Here is a 26,239-nt window from a genome sequence, read left to right as displayed (position 1 = left end):
TTTGTTTCGTTATAAAGAGAGACCTTTCTGTGAGAACGCACATCATCAGTACAATTTATATTTCATTTTTTATTTCCCCATATTATGCGTTATTCCAACATTTTTTCCAGAAAATCAAAGACATAGCACTATCATAATGGGTAGAGAATTTTTTTTCCACTATGGTAAATGAAAAATATATTGGTTTATATTTTGAACCGCCTAGTACTGAGTTGCGTAAAAGTTTGCGTCGACAGTATTTTATCACCATGTTTCAGTTAGGGCGTATTTAATTTAATTAAATATTTTAATACCGCGTAATCATCATTATGTTTTAGCATATTTTACAATCATTTCTTTAGCTATTTCTATATTAATAATTAATATCTCTATAGAATTGCAACGGGTTTAGATTGATAAAGTAAATTTAATGTCCATTTAATCATATAATTAAGAAGGTATATTAAAATAAATAAAAATATCTGCAAAAATAAATGATCTCGTTTTGGGAATGTGCCCTACGAACCCTTAAAGTACAGTCGCCAGTGGCGGCCGGTGATATCCATAATTGCTTTCGTTTGGGGTGCACTCAAAACTTTTTTACCTTATTTAAAAAGAACATGAATTTGGCGTTGTTTCTGCTTAAGGAACACCTCAATAACTTTCTCATTAAAGTCTCGAACTTTTTTTGAACTTGAAGTTTTTCATGCTTAAAATCATGTCGAACGTTTTTGTAATATTTAATGCGGGTTTTGGTGCACCAATTTTTTTTTATTTTGAATAAACTGATAAAATGGAATAAAATAAAATGGTCGAATTAAATTTGTAAAGGAATTAGACGTACTCAACGATTTGGTAGAAAAAGTAGACAAGTCAGTTTGATATGCTTCAACCTACTAAGTAATTGTACCTTATATCAATTTCGCACATGAAATATTATAAATTGAGAGAATTATTATGACTTATGTTCATAAAAAGAAAAGAAAACCTCCCTTAGAACTTAAAGATGTGCACAATCAATTAATTTATTGTGTATACATGGGTACTTATTTACATTTCCAATAAATATTTAAAATAATATTAAATGTAAGCATGAAAAAAACATTGAATTTCAGCATTTTCTTCACTTAATATTATAATAACGTTTAAACGTGTATATTATTATGCATTAGATACGTCGATATTTTAAGATATTATGAAATTACAAACAAAACAAGTAACTTATCTGCTAAGTATATCTAAATGTTTCAATAGCTTGATTGATAAACTAGGTATGTACTTATTTACTTGACAGCTGGTATTGTGATATTAATGAGCCCAATTTTCATAATATTGATGGAGATTTATAATAATTATGCCTACTGGTCTTTAAGGAAGGAAGTTTTTCGTTGTTAGAATTAAATAAATTTTACAAATCAATCAATATTTGCGTGATTTTTTTATTTAAAAACAATATTTGAATCTTTCAGCGTCTTCTCGGTTTCAAGCAGAAAAAAAATAAAACATGTGTAGGTATTAACATAAATAAAAAAAGTATCTACAATATAATATTATTAAATTAAGAATAATAAGTATATAGTACTATTAATGAATCAATAACGCAAACATACTGCCTACCTGGATACAGGTAATATTATTTTCAAAGAATGTCGTCTTAAAAATGTGCCTTTCAAGTAAATGTCTGGGCGTTTGTTTGTCTGTTGTGTTTTTTACTTTTATGTATTCATGTTTTATAATTAAAAAATTGCCTATTTAGATTATTAATTATATGATAGAGAATAGGTATTGATATTGTCAATAATTGAGGACTGTCGTTTTATAAATTATAGTAAAAGAGTTAAAAATAAAACCGATTGCTTAGCTCGATGGTTTTTAAACGTTTTTTTCAATCTTTCATTGGGCAGATACCTTCCTATTTTAAATTTACCAGATTTAGGTGTCATCTGTTTCGAATAATGTCAGAATTATAATATTTTCAATTAAAATCTAGATCTTTTGATTCAGTTATCTGTGTTATATCGTTTAAGCATATTTTAAGTGATACAATAAACACGAAACGAAAATTTTACCTATTTTTTGTAAGTACTTATATGACACAATATTTATTCATTTAAAGAGTTGCCCATAAAGTAGAATTTTTTCACTTATCTACCTACTGGCATGAAGTAATTTTGATATATTTTTATAATTTGGACCCATGTAACCAGATACTTGATAGTAGTAATTCAGACATGCTATAATAAAATATGTAGGTACCTAAATTAAACTATTTTAAGATACGAACTGGCATTATTAATCCACATATCCCTTCCATTTTGGGCTTCTTTACATAAGAAACATACTTACCTAAATATTGACACTGCAGCGAATTGTCAGAACTTCTGGAGGCCCCCTTAGTCTGAATGACCGAAGAATTACCCGTCAAGCACGTATTTGGCAAGAGAAGTCTTTCGACGCGGCGTGGAAGACATGGCAGCGACGGGGGAATAAATCTAACAAGTGCCGGCATACTTATATGTTTTTTAAAGACATCACATTTATGGCGATTGGAGATAAGCAAATATTTGACTTCCGACCATCACACCAATCAATTTGTAACTGGCCACGGTGGGTTCGCTGGCAAGCACTTTAAGGTTGGACTTGAAAGCTTTCCGACATGTCCATGCAGAGCAGAAATACAGGATGCCAACCTCATCCTCTGGGAATGTCTGAGTGGGTGCTCCCGAACAAGACGAAATGCTCAAGTCACACTAACCTGATGTTGGCCTTATAAACCATTGTAAATTCTTTAAACTCAGTCAGAGCTTACTTAGATCGTAGCAACCTCAGTATTGGGCATCTGCTCCTAGGACATTCCAAGTCATACATTAATTATATGCCTCACATCGCCACTGTAGTGTCCCGGTGATACCCTAGATTACGACCGAGTGTGGTCCAGGGCGGTTTGGTTTGGAAGGATTAATTTCAATTTCCAAATGAGCTGTTCCTTTATACTCGGTCGACCAGGTTCTGTCAAAATCTCTGTGCCATACACCGAAAGATGTATGAATTAAAAATGTGTTAAAATAAAATAAGCCGATGAATGAAAGGTTTTTAAAATGTATTGTACTGTCGATGTGATTTACTTGCATTAAACGGCATCCAAATACTGCACTGGCTTTTTCATTTTGCGATGACGTTTTAAAATAGTGCCACAATTGCTACAAAACGTTTGATAATTTAGAACTTTTTTCAATACTTGGATATCTGGTGTATACTATTAATAATATTAAACAATTTGTATTCTATCTTCACCAACTACCTCGTTGAAAATTTTTTTAAAAAACATTTCAAAACAGTGGAAAAATATAATTAAGTATTTTTGGAGAACACTTCTACAGAATGTTCAATAAACCACTCATCGTCAGCCTTCTTCCACAAACATCTTCATCGTACCAAATAGGTAGCTACGTTATACATCTAATGGTTGAAGTATCCTCTTTGCATTACATATTGTGCAAATATCTCTATTTATTATGACATTATTATGTGATGTTTCTCGATCGATTTGATGTTATTTTTTAATAGATGAGTATGAAATCCGATAGGAATAAACGGTATTTTCGGTTGTCAATCGCCATTATGGAGGTGATGTTCTAGAATATTTCCAGTAATACCGACGTTTGTATTCCTCACTTCTCAATTTATTATTCTCTCAAGACACAATTAGGAATGGGCGGTCTTTAAAAAACGACCAAATTATAATATTATTTCCGATACATTTCACAGTGTATACGTGCCTACTGCATACGTACCTATTTTTGACACCATTTGAAATACGTTAGCTACTCTACCTACAATAAAATTATTTAAAAACAAGTCCGCTCAATATTTTAATTATTTATTAAATTTCTTTGGAGCTCAAAAAAAACCTATTTTTATATTTTCAATCGAGGACAACGCTTACTATAATTTTTGCGGAAATTCTAAAATTCATGGAATACGTGTGATAAAAATGGCAACACTAAATCAAATTCTTATATCTATGGTAGACAATTTGAGTATTTTGTCTATAGTCAGTGGCAGGTTAAGACATTATTATGACAGACGGAGTGTATACAAAACACAACAAAAGAAAAGATGGCGACTAATGGACCAATCACTTTGTTATGCGCCGAACTCGGGCCAATCACAGCGTCGCTCGCCGACCAATCACCGTGCGCCGTTTGAATGTCACAACCCAATCATTGTCAAGCGCGCGTAACTCGCATATTTTCAATATTTTCGACGTAAATCGCGGGAAGAAAAACGTAAATGCGGGTATTAAATGTACTGAAATACATCGGGACTGAAAAAATTACATGCAATTGACGGGAAAACGTGAATTCCGGGCACGTAAAAACGAGGTTATACTGTATATATTTTTTGCATTTTATTTCAATCGGACTTTTTTCTATTTTGTCAGATTATAATAAAAATATACGAGGACCATAGACCTGGTAGTACCTTATAATAATTACTTAGGTGAGTTTAATTAGAATGGATTGGATTGGATTAGAATTTGGATTTTATAGTTATATTCAAAAGAATATACATATCAGTGGCGAAGGCTCCATACTAAGCGATTATTTAAAGCTTACCTTCTATTTTCAAGTATTTATTTTAAATAAATAAATATCTAAATTGTCTATAACTAGGTTATAATAAAAATATTGATTGTCATCTATCGTCGTTATTTATAAATAGAGCGTTTAATTTAGTCAAGTTTCGAATCAAAAATAAATGACGGAACGTCACCACGTGAGTGCTATTTTTAGAATTATGTCGACCATAATCCAAGCCGAATTTTCTACCGCAATTCAGTTGCCAACCTTATGCATGTCTGCGTTTTTGTTCCCGACTTGGAAGCGTGCTTGTTTAGTTCAGTAAAGCCCATTTCAGCCATTGAAATAAATTAGCCAGATACTGGAGTGTCAGTTTTGTATTTTTTGAGTATTCGCGTGAACGGATTGCCTAATGCAGGGGTCGGCAAACCGCGGCTCGCGAGCCGCATGCGGCTCTTTGGGTATTGGCGTGCAGCCAAATTCCCAATTAGCATTTTTTACAAAAAAGTATAATCGTTGTCGTTTTAAATCCGCCCATTGTAAAAGTCGACAAATTAAATTTTTCTCCATTTTATATTGACACGAGCACTTTTGAAATAGATTTTTTTGTTGGATTTAACAAGCAAAGTGTTATGTAGCTCCAAATTTGTAGGTCTTGCCACCAAAATTGAGGATTTGGAAGGAGAAAAATGCAATTTAATTTCACAGCACAGCGATCTAAAAGATCTACATAATAAGGTAGATACTACGATTTTTAATACATGGTATAGCTTTCCGAACTCATATCCGAGTCTCCATAGTATGTATGTAAACAATCATTTTCAAACATGAACAATATAAATAGCATTTAGAGAAGCCAAATAACCGATGAGAATTTGGAGTCACGCCTAAAATTGAAAACTACAAGTTACATACCAAACATACAGACACTATCCAAAGAAATGTCATTGTTCACATTAGTTTTAAGGAATGCGTGAAAATTGTATGTAACTCATTTTCTGTAAAAATTATATTTATATTTTCAACAATAAAAAATCTTATATTTGCGTTAGCTTTATTCGCAAAATCTTCTTCACTTGATAAATAAACAATCACATTCACTGAAATAAATCATATTTATAAAAATATATGTATGGCTCTCGAAAAAAAATTTAACCGTTGTGATACTCATATTTGGCTCCTTTGGTCCAAGAGTTTGCCGACCACTGGCCTAATGCATTGGGTTAGAATGAAGTGGGAAAGGCAATGGGTTGACAGTTTGAGGTTATGAGATTATAAGGTTCCAGTAGCGTGGTGTGTGAAGAATCAGACACTGGCCAGTTTATGTGTTCCATCACCAACCAGTTCTTTAGATTTTAATTTCTGCGTGAGCAGATAACCTTGATTAGTTAGGTTTTCACTCTTGAATTTTGTCAAAATCGGCTACAAAAATTGGCGCGGTTCCCTCCTGACGTACTGTAAACCGACCTGTACCCCTTTTATGATTCATTGTATAGTCAACATTCAAGTCACTGTGCGCATATAATATTGTTGTAAGCTTACTTTTGTTAAATTTCTCGAGTGCAAATGTATTTAATTCTGTAGTTACATACAATTATTTTGCTTTTAGTACGTTGCAGCCTGTTTAATTGATATTAAACCTGAGACTGACCTTCAACTCGTTGACGTCAAACTCGAGATTGTTGGAGACACTATACACCCATCCTATGATGAAGACCCTCAACCAGGATGTTCGTATTCAGAAGATGGGGTACGTTCAATTAAATTGTGATATTTCTTTTTAAGAGCAAACATATGTGAAACGGCAAATAATTTTCAACTGTAGGTGGAACGAAAAATCATGTAAAGATGACTAAAAAACATTCCGCATGTACTTGAAAAAGAAAACATGTCAATGAATATACTATTATTATTACGAATATAATAATAAACATAACATTAAAAGGCCGCATGTTGAATTGGCTCGCGTCATTTGCATAATCAGCGTATCGCCTAGTCACGATCTTTTTAGACCATGCCTCAGCTGAAGTATAGCCTTAATGCTTTGTTGTCGTATTTGCTAAACCAAGCATGCGAGAACCGCTTCCCAATTAAAGTTTTTAACTTTCTATATTTTGCATTATGGTACCTGTTCATACAATAAAACAAATTCTCATAAATTTACCACATTTATATTATATTTTGTGAAATTGGAAGTTTCTTGTTGTGCTGCGTACCTGTTTGTATGATTATGCTGTCTCCACAAACTCTGTACTTGATAGTGACCATAAAGATTTTAAAAATATTGTAATGAAGTCACAAAATTAATTAAAGAATTTCGCACTTATGGAAAAGTATGAGGAAATGTTCAAAATATTATTTAATTTAACTCCATTTAACGTGGAGGTGGAAACAAACAATTGGAGCTCATAGAACTGCAATCAAGCATATAATTGAATGCATGTTCGAAAGTAATAAGCATGAGTTTTAGCAGAAATATATCCTCGAAGATAAATTTCCAAAATTAAAACTACGGTCAATGTGCATTGTACCAGAATTTGGCACTACATATCGCTGCGAATCGTTCTTCTCGAAATGAAATGTTGTAAAAACGAAGTGTCGCAGTAGGATGCTCGATCTAAATTACCAGTCATTATGAAAAAGATATCAAACAATACACAACAAGAGGTGTCACATTTAACTATACGGTAATAAAATATTTTGCATAAGTTCTTTGTTTCTTTATGTGTGGCCCGTTTTAGTCATTGGACGCTAAAGACGCACTTGGTGCGTAACGATCAGGGGCCTTATGTTGTAACTTGCGAGTTGAAGTCGCCCGGTCGACATGACGTCATAAGAGATCATTGTGACGTACTACTACTACGTATACCATTCGAGAAATTAACGCTACTCTAATATTGGTGTTATTCACTATCCCCATACACAAATAGGTGTTTCAGCATAATAATATCTATGGTGAGCCGTGAACATTGGGCGGCTCACCTCGATGCGTGTATTGAGCTTAAGTCACAATTACGTCATGTCGTCGGGTGACTTCATGTCACAAGTTATAACATAGGGCTCCAGGTGGCCGATCGATGTAATTGGCATACATTTTACATGTGTAATATTTTTTTGGCCCATCAAACGATTTGAGTTTGGCACCCCTGGGCTAGACACTCGTAATACTATTTCTCTTTTTGAAGTTATACTTCTTTTGGGACGTAGTGAAATTGAGAAACCGTTACGGAAGTCGAAATGACGTCCTTCGCGTAATCAAGACCCATAGATAAAAGACGCAGAGCCAAAGAGATTAGAGAGTTCAATCTCTTTGCGCAGAGCGCAGTGCAGAAGCATCTGTCATAATTAAAATTTCCTTAGCACAAAACCATAGTATGCAATATCACTGGCCTTAGTTATGATCATGTTGTCTATAATTCACCTTGTCATAAATAGCTTCGTTCCGTTTTTCTATTGAAAATAATACTATAATTAAATTTTCTCTTTCCATTGTTTAGGTAAATTATTTTGTAATTGTTAAACGTTGACAAAAATAAGACTACCTATATTGACAATTTTATTATGTCAATATTACCTGCGAACGGTTGCCAAGTGAAGTGGTTACACAAATAAATTAAATTTCACAACATAGCAGTAAGACACAGTAATTGAATAAAAATTGTACTTATTGAACTCCTATTGGCGTTTTTATTATATTCCGTACCTATCTGTCATTCTCTCGTCATATTGCGACACCTATGAACATTATAATATTTTTAGGATTAATAAAAAAAAAATTCAAGTTAAGACTTTGTTACAAATACAAAAAATAATAATGACAACCACGTCACTCAGATTTGATTGTCAAACAAACATTCGAAAAATATTTAAGTGAGTTACATATCGTTAAACATACTGTATTTTCATTCAATATCATAAGCATTTATCATCAGTAAATATTATTTTAGGCGAAAACTCAACGTTTTCGTAAAATTATATATTACCTATACTGTTTACGTCGGTTTGAGGTGATCGAGGTATACTAACATACCAATATAACAGTAATTGTCGGCCATTTGCAATACTTTACGTCAACAAAGAATCGTCACAGTGATAGTTGTCAGGTACCTTTTATATTCTTAATTTATTTAGTGATGTAAGTTTAAGTGTATAAAGTGTATTAAAGTATAATAATTACTGAATAAAAAGAACTTTTTATATACCACGTTTTTTAATTTTCTGTTGAACTATATACCTACTGATAAAATTGACAATTCTATGTATTAATATTTATAGAATACTGAAATGTCATTTTGACATTTCATATTGATTTCCATAGTAACGCACGTATATATTAATAATTAAGTTGCTAGGACCCACTTAGCTACCAATAATAGTGAGTAGTAAATATTACATACTTTTAACAATTTTTTTCCGAAACTGAAAATGAATTCAATTCTGCTTAAAGATGGCCAAAAGTATTAAAAATATGCATTCCCGTTGTGTTCTGATATATTCTTAAAGTTTCAAATGTGGAAGTTAGTTAAAAATCTTGGACAAACAAGATAAAATCTGTACGGGACAAACAAAAATACGAGCTAATAAAAACATTGTAAAAAATAAACCAACGGCGCTCCAATAATTCTAGTTTTTGTTTTGTTACGCCAAAGAAGTATAACTTCTAACGCGCGTACATAGGTACACACCGATTCATTTGGGAAATAGAGCTGCATATACCATGGTATTGCAGCCAAAAGTTATTAAGTCGGCATTTTGGCGAGATATTTTTTGTAGACAAATAGATATATTCAGGTCATCATAATCATCAGCCGGGGTCAATCCACTGCTGGATGAAGGCCTCCCCAAGCTTTCTCCAACTCTCTCGGTCCTGTGTCGTTCGCTGCCACGTATTTCCGCCGAACTTTACCAGTTCATCAACCCAGCGGCTTTTAGGGCGACCCTGTGGCCGTTTCGTACCCCTTCCCAAAATGCCCGAGTGAAGTCGGTCTGATCGACTACAGGAAGGTACTTTTTTAAAAATCCATAACTGCTGAATTATCAATATGTGGCAGGGAAAAGTGTTCGAGTCGACAGTTACGAATATATTTAAGTTTTTTTTTTTTAAATTCAATTAAGTAGATTTTTTTTAGATAGATTCAAGAATATATCAATATTTCGCCACGTATTTTATTCGACTTAAACGTGGTGTAAATGAGAACCTGCAATTCTTGGTGGTATTGACTTGAGTGTCCCTGATAACATGCATCAGTTGTTTGTGATATCAATTGGAGGGGCAATAATTTTCGCTTCGAATATTGATATATTCCACCCACGTGATGAGTATGAGTATTTTAGGCGGGCGTTGTTTTATAAATTCATAAAATAAAGTCCACTTTGCTCATTCGGTGTGCTTCCATGCTTTATAATTTATAATTTTTGTACCTTTGTTTTTTACTTTTCGTACTGTTTTTCTGTCATATTTTAATAATCTTTTTTTATTTTTAAATGTCATGTCGTGAACGCCCTAAATTTGCAAATTGGTTACAAGTTCACCGTATGTAAAAAAATAAATAATTCATCAGGTATTTAAAATTATTTTGCAGAATTCTGTTCTGCGATGGTTCACAGGGCTCCGTTCGAAGTGTGACAGTCCTAAGCCTATCCAGGATTTAAATACAGTTTGTGTAGCAGGTGACCTCAAATACTTGGAATGTGCATCCAAACAGCTCCAAGACGGGATGACCCAGCATTCAGAGATAACCATAGATGTCCATGATATCAAACAAGGATTGCAGAAACTCTATTTTCAAAAGGAGGTCCGGATTAAGTTGACAAGAGTAAAACATTTTCCAAGAAATTTTATTTGCAATAGTTGCTTTTCAGTATTTGAATCTGAAATCACGTTAAAAAGTCACAATTATTTATGCATGACGTCTAAAGGCTTCAAAACACACAAAATTATTCATCCCGTTGATGTCAATATCAACAAAAAAAAACCTAAAGTTGATAAATCGTATCATTGCGAGGTTTGCGCATATCAGTGCTCGTCATCCAGTAATCTGAAAATTCATAACATGAGACATACTGGTGAAAAACCATTTCACTGCGACATTTGTTCTTATAAGTGTTTGTCATCCAGTCGTCTTAAATCGCACAAAATGACACATACTGGTAAAAAACCCTTTCATTGTGATGTGTGCCTAAAAAAATTCACGCGGTTAAGTTATTTCAATTTGCACAAAATGACACATATCGGTAAAATACCATTTCACTGCGAGGTTTGCCCGTATGAGTGCTTGTTCTCCAGTCAATTCAAATCGCACAAAATGAGACATACCGGTGAAAAAACTTTTCATTGCGATGTGTGCCTAAAAAAATTCTCGCAGTTGAGTCATCTTAAAACGCATAAAATGACACATACTGGTGAAAAACCTTTTCGTTGCGATGTGTGCCCTAAAATATTCTCGCGGTTGAGTGATCTTAAAACGCATAAAATGACACATGCTGGTGAAAAGCCATTTCATTGCGATGTGTGCCTAAAAAAATTCTCGCAATTAAGTCTTCTTAAAACGCATAAAATGACACATACTGGTGAAAAACCATTTCATTGCGATGTGTGCCCTAAAATATTCTCGCGGTTGAGTCAACTTAAAACGCATAAAATGACACATACTGGTGAAAAACCATTTCATTGCGATGTGTGCCCTAAAATATTCTCGCGGTTGAGTCAACTTAAAACGCATAAGATGACACATACTGGTGAAAAACCATTTCATTGCGATGTGTGCCCTAAAATATTCTCGTGGTTAAGTCATCTTAAAACGAATAAAATGACGCATACTGGTGAAAAACCATTTCATTGCGATGTGTGTCCGAAAATTTTCTCGCGGTTGAGTAATCTTAAAATGCATAAAATGACACACGCTGGTGACAAACCATTTCATCGCGATGTGTGCCTAAAAAAATTCTCGCAGTTGAGTAATCTTAAAACGCATAAAATGACACATACTGGTGAAAAACCTTTTCATTGCGATGCTTGTTCGTATAAGTGCTTGGCATCCAGTAGTCTTAAAAAGCATAAAATGAGACATAGTGGTGAAAAACCCTTTCATTTCGATGCTTGCCCATATAAGTGCTCGAATTCCAGTAGTCTTAAAACGCATAAAGTGACACATACTGGTGAAAAACCATTTCACTGCGATGTGTGCCCTAAAATATTCTCGAGGTTGAGTGTTCTTAAAAGCCATAAAACGACACACTATTGAAAAACCATATTACCACGATGAGTACCTTAAAGCTCTCGCGGTCTGGTAATCTGAAATGTACCTATAAAAATTTGCTAATTTAAAATATTCCAGTGACCTGAATATTTTGGAATGCGGAAAAAAATTATGTGTATTAGTGAAAACCATGTAAATTGTAGGTGTTCTTTAGGAAATTATCTCTTATGATAATGGATGCTTTAATATAAATCAATAATATGATAAAACTAGAAAGGTAAAACGAAGAAAATGTATGAACAAAAACTCCATTAAAATGCGTTGGTATTACCGTTCTCCAAAAGATGTCATCCCCTAAGTATCTAATTACACTAGAAACCTAAAGAGCCCGTGGCCATTAAGAGGTCGACTCTGGGTAATATGACAATAATAATCAAAAAAATGTAATAATTTCCTATTAAATAATAATATAGAAGTCTAGTTTCGCGCCGAATTCTGTTGTAATAAATATATTTTTGTCTCTATCTCAAATGATTGATTGTGGTGAACCGCTGTTGGTGTTTTTAGGCGCTCACAGCAAGGATTTGTTTTAAAACAAGAAAGAATTCACTGAAATCGAACCCGATAACATCCCGGCCGCTTGGATTGCGGCGGTCAAATATTTGTAACAACCAATGTAATGCAATATTATACAATAAAATGTCTCGTCGTCTCAACCAACCCGACGTTTTTATTTTATCCACCCGAAGACCAAATACTCCAGACACCATTTGCGAGGGGTGGAGTTAGGCTTTTAATATTCAACATAAATAGTACACACTAATCTTTGTTAGTCTTACTTTATTTGTTTTTATTGAACTAAGAATACAATTTGCAGATGGGGGCTGGTTTTCAAAATCTAATCAAACCCGGCCTAAACAAAACCATACTAGTTTAGGTAACCTACGAACGATGTGACAAAAATCGTGCAATTTTTTTCAGTCATACTTATTATTTTTCGTTGAATTCAGAATACATAATGTTGCAAATGGTGTGAGTTAGTTTTTTTTAATTCATAAACTCTGCTTAAAGGGGTACATGCTCAGCGTAGGTCCAAAGGGAGCTTTTGTTCTATTTTAAACATTTGATGACTTCATAAAGTATTTTTATTACATAAAATAGTACTCTTTTAAACCTCTCGCTCTAATGTTTTAGAATATAGTCATATTTCGGTACATAACTGTGCAGTGGTGTTGATTTTTTACATTTACTAATTTTTAAACGCATTTATAAAACCACCAGTATAATTTATATCGACATTATTATACGAAATATTCACGATAAAAAATTATATTGATAATCTCTGTGATCCCAAATTAGACAAGAATCAGGCATTTTATTATTCAAAAATGGGCAAGATTAACACATTTGAAGATAATTATAAAGATACTTATTATAAGCTATATCTTTGACCATTCAAGTGTGATAAACATCCTACGAATAATGATTACTTTATAATAATTATTGACCTAAGAATAAGATAGTGTTTTTTTGAAATACGCCATTTGTTTTGGCATTCCCTAGTGGTTAAGCTACAACATACGGCCGTAGCCATATATTGACAAACTATAATAATTGAAGTAGGGAGTAAATTGACGTTAACGCGCGTGTTTGAACATGTACCTAACCGAATTTTTTTTAACGGTATATGATGATTCTAATTAGGATTTGATATTAATTAGGATTTAATTAGTATTTGAGGATATATACGTAAGTATTATTTATGAGTAAAATTATATACATACTTATCAATAAATAAATAAATTTTGTGAATGTTGAGTTTGGAAATAATTCAAACAATGGTAGGTAAGTACCTATGTTTTAAATTTACAATATTTCGACACTTCATAGTCAACCGTAGAACTTTAAGCTGAGTTTTCAATCTCGACCTGTATGACACGCAAACCAGAGGGTTTCGAGAACATCTATTTTAACAACGTACGTAAGTATGTATAACATAATAAATCAAGTTTGCGGCCTAAAAGACGACTTGGGTCATAAAAAATATTTATTTAAACTATGTAGCGGTCATTTGGTTTTAAATAATATTATTTTTATTGATAGTGTTACCGCCTAAAGCATGGCATCCTCCGAGGATCCAAGGCCATGAGGCCTGACTCATCATCGGGCGGATTCATGCCGACATGTAGATTGACTACGAAGCAGAAATTTCTAGCCCGTAAGCTTAGATGTAAGAAATTTAATAGTCACACTTTAGAAACTTAGCCAACAAAGTCTAAACTAAATAAGTACTTACCTATTATTTCATAAAAACGCAGGTATTAAGAATAATTACTTTCTCAGCATTAATAATATTATCAGAAGTCTTGCCATTAAATTCGTGCCTAGCATAAAAAAAATCATTGACCCAGTTTTATTGAAAAGAACATCCGTAAAAGCACTTACCTACTTATATTAAAGTCATGTATAATAATAATTGAATACCTATAAATTCATTCATTCAAAGCCATTCAATGTCTAATGTATTTAGTCTAAAATTTTATTATATTAAGATTTTCTTTATAAGAATATATGGTACTGTTCGGTTAAACCGGATACAGCGGAAAATTCATTTTGAAAATAGCCGATAAACTGGATTATTTGTTAGTTTAACCTAACCAAACCTAACCTAACCTAACCCAACCCGACCTAAGGGAACCTAAACTAACCCAAACTAACAAATAATCCAGTTTATCGGCTATTTTCAAAATGCGTTTTCCACTGTGTCCGGTTTAACCGAACAGTATCGAATATATCTGTATTCACTTTGCTCATTCACTCAGTTCAGATATTTCAAAATAATTCCTATCTAGCAAACAAATTCGTCAACCGGCCAACGCCAGCGTGAAGAGTCTGTTTTGAAAGATGAAAATTGTCAGAAATGCCACTGACTCAGCGAAGGATATGCTTCGAAACACAAGTACCTACAAGCTTCGGGTTGAAAAGCGCGCCCCTAAGTCATTTCCAGCGAAAGAATTTTGCAGATTGTGATATTTTTTTGTTGATTTTCGAGACTTGACATAAGCCTCGCGGATAAACAATGGACATTAGGTCCGCGACCCTTGACCAGCTAAATTTAACATATTTTATAATATTCTTTTTATACGCTGTACATCTTAGATTAAAGTATACTGTACATACTGTAACTATAAAAATGTTTTTCGTCAAATAAAACGCCCTGTTTTCGCCCGCAAATCCACGTTGTCAATTAAGCACGCATGTCCCCGAAAGAAGAAGCCAGCAGACGATTACCTCCACTATTACAGCTACGCCCCCCCCCCCCTCCTTTCGGATGTGACAATAGGTACCTATCTTGATTTTTAACCCTCCTAAAATTTATCTCACTTTTTTAAATAGTATAATATTATTTGAATCAGAAAGTTGACCTAGGTACCTGAAACAGACCTACTTATGTTTTGTCAAAATATTGTTTAAAATCACGAAACCTATTTTTCATAGTGTTTGTATTCATTTACGATTTAAAAGTTTTCAATTATTATTAGTATATTAATTATAGCTTAAGAACCTCCTTGATTGGTACGAGTACAGCTCCACTGAACTGTTCCGGGTAGCAGACGACAGAAATAAGATTGCCTTGATGGTGGCCGACCTCCGCTAGGGGGAGGCACAATAAGAAGAAGAATACTACTTTTCCACTGAGCAAATCAATCACTCGACAATAAAGTTGTAGTTGATTTGTGAATATCATCCATTCCCGATGTGATGAACGTTTTTTTAAATGTTGTGCTTTGTGAAAAAAGTGTATTGATTTGTTCGAATATATTCCCTAAATCTGTTCTGTGGCCGAAATATTATAATTTCTAGGCAATAATGGCAGCACTGTTTAGTAAAATATATTAGTCTATGGCCATAGTATACGTTACTTTGTCTATTGTTCACGTTGTTCCTAGCATCATAGCAAACATGGATGTCAAGCGAGAATGCGAAGAACCCCAATCTGACAGTAATGTACAAACTAACCATCCAAATAATCCAGTCGCTTGCACTTATGTAAAACAGGAGAATACCGACGATTCCAGTTGTTATTTTGAGGTTAGTTCATGGTTGCTAATTTCATTTGATTAAGTCATATTATAAACTAAATATCGCACGTGGGTTTAAAATTTTCCTTCAAAACATAACCTTTTACGGTTCTGGTCGGTTAACAGGAAGCCAGCGGCAAACGAATTGATTTTTTAAAATAGCCTATATAGGTATGTACTTACTGGGTTATTTGTTAGATATGGGTGATTGGCGATTAGGCCATCTGCTCACGTGTATACCCAAAAAAGGCGAGACTTAAACTCATATTTCAATACTAAGGCAATCCGCTCACGCAGAAACTAAAATCTGACGAACTGGTTTGTGATGGAACTCATAAACTGGCCATTGACTGATGTTTCGCTCACTGCACTACTAAAACCTTATAATCTCATAACCTCAAACTGTCAAGCCAATTGTCTTTCCTACTTCATTCTAAGATTTTTCGTATTACGATAATATTCTGGCAACCTATACTTAAATATACAGGCAGGAGTATTTGTCAACATCTGCCACATATTTTAAATTAAAAATCGGTTCGCCCATCTTTAATTATTTTTGACGTCTTGACTTGTTATTGCTTGTTTAGTTCATTGTTGCTGTTTAGTAAAATATGATTCTTCATCGAATCTACTAAATTGGTATATTTTAAGGCTCACTGGAAACTGAGAGCATGTCACGTCTCTTCAGTTTCGGTCACGGACGTTTTGAAACTGAGAGATTCCAGTCTTGCCGTCAGTGAGCCGCCATTGAAATACATTAGCCAGATACTGGAGTTTCAGTCTTGTCTTTTTTGAGTATTCATGTGAACGGATTGCCTAATGCATTGGTTTAGAATGAAGTATGAAAGGCAATGGGTTTTACAGTTTGAGGTTATGAGATTATTAGGTTTCAGTTAGCGTGATGTGCGAAGCATCAGTCACTGGCCGGTTCATGAGTGCCATCACCAACCTGTTAGTCAGATTTTAGTATCTGCATGAGCAGATGGCCCTGATTAGTTAGGTATTCATTCTTAAATTTTGTCAAAATCGCCTATAAAAATTGGCGCAGTTCTCGCCTGACTTCGTGTAAACCGACTTGTACCTACCCACCGCCATCTTTAGATTAATAAAGCCTGAGAATAACTTTTTGCACAAGCAACGAGTGGTCCACTTTTCAGATTCGCCCTTTCTCGTTTCCAATTGTATGATTAAAAAATTCTCAAATCAAATATATTAACTATCAGTGTTGTTAATAAATAATATACGTTCATTCCTGTTATTCATCAGCTGTCAAAGTCAGACTAGTCCTTCACATAAAAATAGAAATACTTCACATAAAGTAATATCGATTTCCAAAAAATGTGTAGCATTGATATATGCATTACATTTGTAGAAGGTGTTAATGCTAGTGTATTATTTATCATGTAACTGATCTATTCAAATCAAACCATTCCCTGTGTGAACACGACAGACGCGTCAGTATGAGCACTCTAGAACAATGACAGTTCATACATAGACAACGGGAGGGGCGGAAAAAGTAGGACCAGTCGTTGTGAATGTATCGGCTTTCTACTTGATTCAGCAATGACCTACCCCTTTTACCATTCATTTGACAACAGAGTTTTCTTTTTATACGAAGCCACTGTTCGTATAAAATATTATTGTAAAATAGAAGAATACTTTTATCAAACTTCTCGAGTCTTAATGTATTTAATTTTGTGGTTTCATAAAATTATTTCGCTTGTAGTATCCTTCAGCCGGCTTTATTGATATTAAACCTGAGACTAACCTTCAGCTCGTTGACGTCAAACGAGAGATTGTTGGAGACACTATACACAGTACACACATCCTTTGATGAAGACCCTCAACCAGGATGTTCATATTCAGAAGATGGGGTACGTTCAATTGAAAATGTGATATTTTATTTAAATATATCCCTATCCTGTCGTATCGGCTAGACCAGGGTGGGCGAACCTTTTTTCGTACGCGTACCAAAATTTCCCAAATATTATTTTTCAACTGTATGACGTGCCGAGCAGTTTTTCATGGGAAAAAAAAGTTTTTATGAATTCTATATACAAAATGATGTTCTAGATACCACACTCAGAATAACACACATATAACTTAAATGCTTTTTTCTATTACGCCTTAAATTTCGGTACACCAATTTTAAACTGTCTGCTAGAACTGCTACTGTCCAAAAAGAAGATTTAGGCACAAGCCAAACGCGCTGTCGTCAACTAAATGGGAGGAGCTTGTTAGTTTATAATGGAAGTGCGGTTAAAAATGGGAAATAAGCTCCACAGTTTTAACACGTAGCCAATAAGTTCTTGTTGGACAGTAGCTCCAACACGTTTTTGTTTCTTATTTGGGGCAACCGTTTTTTGTTGTGAAAATGAAATTGTTTATTTATGTGTAAATTGACACCAGAATTGCTCCGATAAGATGATACATTATCTCGCTTCATTTGTCTTAAGCAAATCGATCAAAATTAGAGGTTTGAGGCACAGCATCCCCCGCCGACTGATGAGGTTAGTGCGATAATATTATATTATATGACACATAAAGCCAAACGACCGACCTATGGAATTATATATTTACATTAAACGTAATGCTTATTCTTGAAAAGTATTTGCCTGTTATTTTGTATACAATGCGATCTGTCATCATTATAGGTATTTTTTTTCTCGAAAAGCGTGCCATGCCAAATCATCTCACGTGCCACTGGTGGCACGCGACACATATATTCGCCACTTCTGGGATAGACACTCGTAATACAATTTGTCTTTTTTTATTTGGGAAATTATGGTGCATATACCATGGCATTTTAGCCAAAAGTTATTAAGTTGAAATTTTTGCTAGGTATTTTTCGTTAATAGACGAATAGGTATATTCAGGTAAATATCCACTGGTGCCCAAAAGACGTTCGGGTCTGATAGACTACGGGAAGGTATTTTTTTTTTAAAATTGTAACTGCTGATTTATCAATATATGGCCAGGGAAAAGTGTGTGAATCGACACTTAACAATATTTATTTAAGTTTATTTTTTTTAATTCAATTCGATTTAGGCACGCTTACATACTGTCGTTTAAATGCTAGAAGTTATCAATATTTATCCACGTCTATTTTTCGACTTATCCCGACCATCCCGATCATATCCGATCCTAATAAGATTAAATTGGCCTTCACAGAATGGGGGTTTGTATTAATAGATTTTGTATTTGCGGGAAATGGATGTCAGCCACTTGCTCAACATATTATTAGGTCGATATTCTGACTTATACACATTGAAGCTAATCCCTCCAAACCAAAACCCGCCACGCACCACACCCGGTCCTAATCGGGCGTATCACGTGGCCCTACATTGGCGATGTGAAGCATCTAGTTAAGTTTTAGGCCGGGAATTCCCTAGGAGGAGATACCTAGGACTAAGGTTGCTACGCTCAGAGTGAGCGCTGACTGAGTTTAAAGTTACTTTCTAATGCAAAGTGCCGGGGAGAGAAAAGCACAGAGAAATTATGAAAATAAAAATGATTCTAGTGTATATAAAACAAAATAATGAAGCTCATTATACGGACAGCAAAAATTATGTGAAGAAATCTTCACGCCCGCAGTAAGACGCCGCAATTTTTTTAAATGCAATATAATTGGCCTTAGTAGCAACCAAGTCGGACGCGGACGGCCCGATGGGCTTATACACAGATTGAAAAACAATATGTGTACTTTCCAGACCCAGGTTTCGAACCTGTTACCCGCAACGTTATAGGCCGATGCTTAAGCCGCGCGGCCATCGTGGGTGAACTCTGCCATTCTTGGTGGTGGACGTGTGTGTTCCTGATAGCTATGCATCAGTTATTTGTTTTCCCAAGGTGCAGAACAAACCTGCCATTGGTGATATTAACTACTTAGGGCAACATTTCTGTTCAACCGATTTGCTTCGGATGTGGACATGTTCCACCCACGTGAAGAATATAGGGCGAGCGTTGTTTTATAAATTCATAAAATAAGGTCCACTTAGCGAATTTTGTGTGCTTCCATGCGTTATAACTTATAATGTTTATACCTTTTTTATAACTTTTTGTACTGTTTTTTGTGATACATATTTATTTATCCAAATTATTTTAATAATATTTCTTTATTTTTAAATGTTATTTCGTGAACGCTTTAAATTTGTAATTTAATTTCATGTTCACCGTATATATAAAAATACATAATTCAACAGGTATGTAAAATCTTTTTGCAGAATTCTGTTCAACGATGGTTCACAAGGCACCGTTGTGACAGTCCTAAGCTTATCCAGGATTTAAATACAGTTTGTGTACTAGGTGGCCTCAAATACTTGGAATGTGCATCCAAACAGCTCAAAAAAAGGATGACCCAGCATTCAGAGATAACCATAGATGATCATGATATCAAACAAGAATTGCAGAAACTCTATTTTCGAAAGGAGGTCCTGATTAAGTTGACAAGAGTAAAACATTTTCCACGAAATTTTATTTGCAATGATTGCTATGCAGTATATCAATCTGAAATCACGTTAAAAAGTCACAATATTTTATGCATGATGTGTAAAGGCTACAAAACATACAAAATTATTCATAACGTTGATGTCAATATCAACAAAAAAAAATCTAAAGTTGATAAATCGTATCATTGCGAGGTATGTGCATATCAGTGCTCATCATCCAGTAATCTGAAAATTCATAACATGAGACATACTGGTGAAAAACCATTTCACTGCGAGGTTTGTTCTTATAAGTGTTTGTCATCCAGTCAACTTAAATCGCACAAAACGAAACATACTGGTGAAAAACCATTTCACTGCGACGTTTGCTCTTATAAGTGTTTATCATCCAGTCATCTTAAATCGCACAAAATGACGCATACTGGTGAAAAACCCTTTCATTGCGATGTGTGTCTAAAGAAATTCACGCGGTTAAGTTATTTCAAATTGCACAAAATGACACATATCGGTAAAATACCATTTCACTGCGAGGTTTGCCCGTATAAGTGCTTGTTATCAAGTCAATTCAAATCGCACAAAATGAGACATACCGGTGAAAAACCATTTCATTGCGATGCTTGCCCATATAAATGCTCGTCAACCCGTAGTCTCAAATTACATAAAATGACACATACTGGTGAAAAACCTTTTCATTGCGATGCATGTTCGTATAAGAGCTCGTCATCCGGTAATCTTAAAACGCATAAAATGACACATACTGGTATAAAACCATTTCATTGTGACGTGTGCCTTAAAATATTCTCTCGGTTGAGTGATCTTAAAACGCATAAAATGACACATACTGGTGAAAAACCTTTTCATTGCGACGCTTGTTCGTATAAGTGCTCGGCAGCCAGTAGTCTTAAAAGGCATAAAATGACACATAGTGGTGAAAACCCCTTTCATTGCGATGCTTGCTCATATACGTGCTCGAATTTCAGTAGTCTTAAAAGGCATACAATGACACACTGTTGAAAAACCATATTACCACGATGAGTACATTAACATTCTTGCGGTTTAATAATCTGAAAACGTATAAAAAAACTCACACTTATTGATATAAAACTCATCAATGCGATGTTTGCTCATCGTAATTCTAGTGACCCGAATATTTTGAAATGCGAAAAAAATAATATGCTGGTGAAAACCATGCAAATTATGGTATGTGCTTGGAATAATATGTATCATAATATAAGACGCTTTAATGTAATCAATAACATGATAAAACTGGCAAGGAAAACGATAAAAAAAGTGGACAAAAACTCCATGATAAGTGCGTTGGTATTAACACCCTATAAAAGGTATCATCCGTTAAGTATCTAATTCCACTAGAACCTTTAAGAGCCCGTGACCATTTTGGGTCGAATCATATTTATATAACAATAATAATCTAAAAATGCAATAATTTCTTGTTAACTAATATAAAAGTTTGGTTTCGCGCCGAATTCCTTTGTAATAATTATATTTTTGTCTATCTCAAATGATTGACTTTGGTGAACTGCTGTTGGTATTTTTAGACGTGTGCATTTCGCGCTCACAGCAAGGTTTTGTTTGAAAAAAGATAGAATTCGAACCCGATAACATCCCGGCCGCTTGGATTGCGGTGCTCAAATCATTGTAACGTAATAATTGTAGAATGTAATCTAATATTATACAATAAATATCTCATCGCCTCAAACAACCCGATTTTCTTATTTCAACCACCCGGAGACCAAATATACCGGACATCATTTCACCATAAACGTCACACCAAGCGAGAAAGAGCGCCAAATGCCCTTTTCCCGCCAACCCGGGGGTGATAGAATCTCAACAAAATAAATTAGAAAATAGAGTTGGTTCGTAGACCAGGGTTGACCTTTTTACATAATTATTATGCGTGCCAAAATTTCCCTAATATTATTTTTCGACTGTGACGTGCTGAGCAGTTAAAGAGGGAAAATTGTTTTTCATAACTGTATTAAAAAATAGATACAACTTACAGAATATAGCGCACATATAGCTTCATCACTTTTTTCAATTACACCATACATTTAAGTCCACCAATTAATTTTAAAACTGTCTCCCAGAATTACTACTACTAGCGTTATCAAGTTTTTGTTTCTTATTTGATGTAGTATTTTTTTGTGGGTAGAAATGAACTTGTTTGTTAATGTAAAAATTAGTTAGGTTATTTATGCACAAATTGACATCAGAATTGCTGCGATCAGATAAGGCATTCTCTCGCTACAATGGTTTCAAGCATTATAAATCGATCAAAATTGGAGGTTCGTGGCGCTGCATTCCCCACCGTTTATGAGGTTAGTGCGATAATTTTATAATATGACGCATAAAGTCCGGCATATGCAATTATTTATTTATATTAAAAGTAATGCTTATTCTTGAAGAGTATTTGCCTGCTCATTTTATACAATGCGATCTGTCATTTTTACAACGTTTTGCTTAGCTCGTATTCTTATTTGTCCGGTACAAATCTTGCAATCGATTTTTAACTAAATTCCCGACTAGCTAGACATTTGAAACTTTTAGAATATATCAGAACACGATGCTTATGCATTTTTTTTAATACGTCTTTTAGCCATCTTTAAGTAGAATTGATTTCATGTTCAGTTAATTCTGTTTTGTATGAAAAGTTATTTCGTAAGAAATCCGTAATCTAATCCATTATTATTGATAGCTAGAAGTCTGGGGTCCTAGCAACTAAATTATTAATATATATGTCTGTTACTATGGAAATCAATATGAATGTCAAAATAATTTTCAGTACCTAGTGTTTCTATCAAGTACAATTTTTTTTGATCGTTTAAGCTAGTCAAGTCTAGTTTATATGATTCAACAGAAAATTTAAAAACGTTGTAAGTACCTATATAAAAAGTTCTTTTTATCTTGTAATTATTTTCTCTTCAAACGCGTGCCATGCAAAATCATCTCGCGTGCCATAATATGTTCGTCACGACTATCGTACCTACGCAATCTTAAGAAGATACTTAAAAAATCAAAGCATAGCATAATCTACTAATTTTTATGTTGCGTTAAGTACCTAGCATGATCTTGGGAATAACACGGTACAGACGTTGTGCGGAATTACTAAGTCTAACTTTATCTATCGCGATTTAATGTCAGGTTCAACAATTTTTTTTCCGTTGCACACTATCACACATTTATTTTAAGCGCGGTTTCCAAGATGATTAAGCGTCGCTTGGGGGGGTGGTGGTAGTTACTCGAAGGGCGGTAAATGAGGGAAATTATTTGATAAAATATATAGGAATATGTAGATACCTAACTTCATAATAATGAAAATAACTTAAATTAAAAAAATCATCTCACTGAATGGAAACAAAATGTATTAATTAACATTAAAAGTTTAACAAGACTTTGTTTTTTTTACTGGTTTACGATGTCTAGTTTACTTCCGTTACCCTTCAGCGTCGGTGGTGACCAGAACAACACGTGCAGATTTGCGAATAATTAGTCTGATTTATAAATCAGTGCGCACGGAAGTTACGTTGGGCGTCGCAACTAAAGATGCAACCCCCTCTTACCGAGCATCTCACCTACCGCTCCTGGTCCACGATTTTAGTCTATATCGAATATAACGCCATCAATATATTATCGATTTATTAATGCCGAAATCTTTGCGATCTCAAGGTAAAAATATCAATACAAATCGTCGCTGTAGATTGGTTTGTCGATAAACCAAATGTCAAATGTTCAGGGGACGAAAACAAATTTCATTATCCTTTATTTAAATACATGGAGGTATTTAGATTGTTCTTTTTACAGCATATGAATGCTGTTTTCATTACAAAGCAATTTAAAGAAAAGGATGGTTCTGGTCCATTTTGATACAAAAAATTATTTTGCACTGAAAGGTCGATTTTCGACAAACCAATCCTACAGCTACCAAAAGTTGCCAAGTTTTGTGATGAAGAAAAGTTGTTCGAATCGCCGTTGATTCCTAAAAATGGAGCAAATTAATAACAAAAATGACATGTTAGACGCCACTGTATTATCAATGTTTAAAAAAATGACCCCTATAGTTCAAGAAAAGCATCGACCCGTACGTTATTTATACTTAATTTGTTTTTTATGCAATAATATGTACCTACTTAGGTATAGGTCTGTTACCGAAAGTTGAGGCGACCAGAATACTCACACAGATGCATTGTATACAAGCAGGACGTTTTAAATTTTTGAATCGATTTTTAAAAAACGAGATTCTTTATTTTGATTTAGGAAACAAAATCGAACTAAAAAAAGGAACAGCCTGTAAAAGAATACTGTTTCGGTAACAGACCTATACCTATATTTTTTATTGTTATTCAATTGAAAATGTCCGTGAGGATAAAATGGGTTGTATTTCAAAATTATTCGACTGTGTTTAGGAAAAAGGGCGTAACCCTCGATTTTTCGAAAAGTGCTTTTATTATGTATAAAACTAAATACACATTCTATAAAAAGGTCGTAAGCAGCAAATGCCGAATTATTATCTAAATTCAGGTTTTAATTGAGATTAATTAATTTTTAATATATGGAAAAAAGCATGTATCCTCAATTTTAATGATTTTTCTGTAATAACTTAAATTATTATTAGATCGAAAATATATTACACTCAATCATCATGCACCCAATGTATGTGCCTATTCTAAAAAAAATATTCAACTAAAATCTCTCAAAACACGTTTTTTGCCTTTCCTGTAAAATTTGTTCTGTGAGGGTTACGCCTTTTTTCCTAAATGTGAAATAAATGTGGAAAAGGTACAATAAAATAAAGGAACCTTTCATATAAAGTGTTTTTTATTGAAAAATTATTATGTATCTAGGTCGTTTGATGCCATGAATAGTTCTATACACGATTTATAATTTGTAGGTATTTAAATCATAAATAATTTCATACATGCATGATTAAATGGGACCTATTCAAGGTCGTATAACTAATTTAATCACGGTAAGTAGTATAGTGTGAGGCATTGCAGATTAGTAGCTGTAGAATATTCTAATTCTAAACATTATATTAACGTAATATTTATAATGAACGTATTCAATAACTGGAAATCTGAAGCAATATTATAATGCAAAACCTTTAGAAGAATGCAATTACAGCTTACGCAATACATCTTCTAATATATAAAAATTAATATTTGTGTGTTTGTTTGTTCGTATTTAATGCGCAGCCATACCGTTCATCCGATTGCGATAAAACTTTGTTAACTTATTGCTTGCACTTGCGGGAAGAGTATAGGCTATACTAATATATAAAAATGAATGTCTGTCTGTCTGTATGTCTGTCTGTCTGTGTGTCTGTCCCGTATGCGTTCCTATACCATTCATCCGATTGCAATGAAATTTTGGTAAGTGGTTGTATGCATACCCATAAAGCTTTCTGAATTAGAAAAATCATCATCTTCTTCTTCTTCATTATATTTTCTTTTATTCGTATGGTTCCTATACCATTGATCCGATTGCAATGAAATTTTGGTTAGTGGTTGTATGCACACCCATAAAGGTTTCTGAATTAGAAAAATCATCATCTTCTTCTTCTTCTTCTTCATTATATTTTCTTTTATTCGTATGGTTCCTATACCATTCATCCGATTGCAATGAAATTTTGGTAAGTGGTTGTATGCACACCCATAAAGGTTTCTGAATTAGAAAAATCATCATCTTCTTCTTCTTCTTCATTATATTTTCTTTTATTCGTATGGTTCCTATACCATTCATCCGATTGCAATGAAATTTTGGTAAGTGGTTGTATGCACACCCATAAAGGTTTCTGAATTAGAAAAATCATCATCTTCTTCTTCTTCTTCATTCTATCTTCTTTTATTCGTATGGTCCCTATACCATTTATCCGATTGCGATGAAACCTTCATCAGTTGTTGTGGTAACACCCGCAATGGTTTTTGAATTAGTAC

The 26,239-nt window shown here is 33.9% G+C and overlaps 1 protein-coding gene and 1 long non-coding RNA gene across 2 annotated transcripts in view; both read left to right on the top strand.

The window, feature by feature from the left end:
• The window catches only part of LOC147076893 (uncharacterized), a 300,090-nt gene that overhangs the window by 50,799 nt on the left and 223,052 nt on the right, over nt 1-26,239 (top strand). The window lies entirely within an intron of this gene.
• LOC147076908 (uncharacterized) lies at nt 10,469-13,917 on the top strand. The gene is made up of 3 exons (XM_085941609.1): nt 10,469-10,665; nt 10,849-11,300; nt 13,865-13,917. The coding sequence occupies exons 1-3, from the start codon at nt 10,469-10,471 to the stop codon at nt 13,915-13,917; spliced, it is 702 nt and encodes a 233-aa protein (XP_085797735.1).

This window comes from Rhyacophila brunnea, unplaced genomic scaffold (genome assembly GCF_057557595.1).
Source record: "Rhyacophila brunnea isolate RB1 unplaced genomic scaffold, BYU_Rbru_1.0 scaffold_13, whole genome shotgun sequence".
Classification (NCBI taxonomy): Eukaryota; Metazoa; Arthropoda; class Insecta; order Trichoptera; family Rhyacophilidae; genus Rhyacophila; species Rhyacophila brunnea.
The sequence above is the reverse complement of the archived record's forward strand: the minus strand, read 5'-3'. Positions and strand labels throughout refer to the sequence as shown.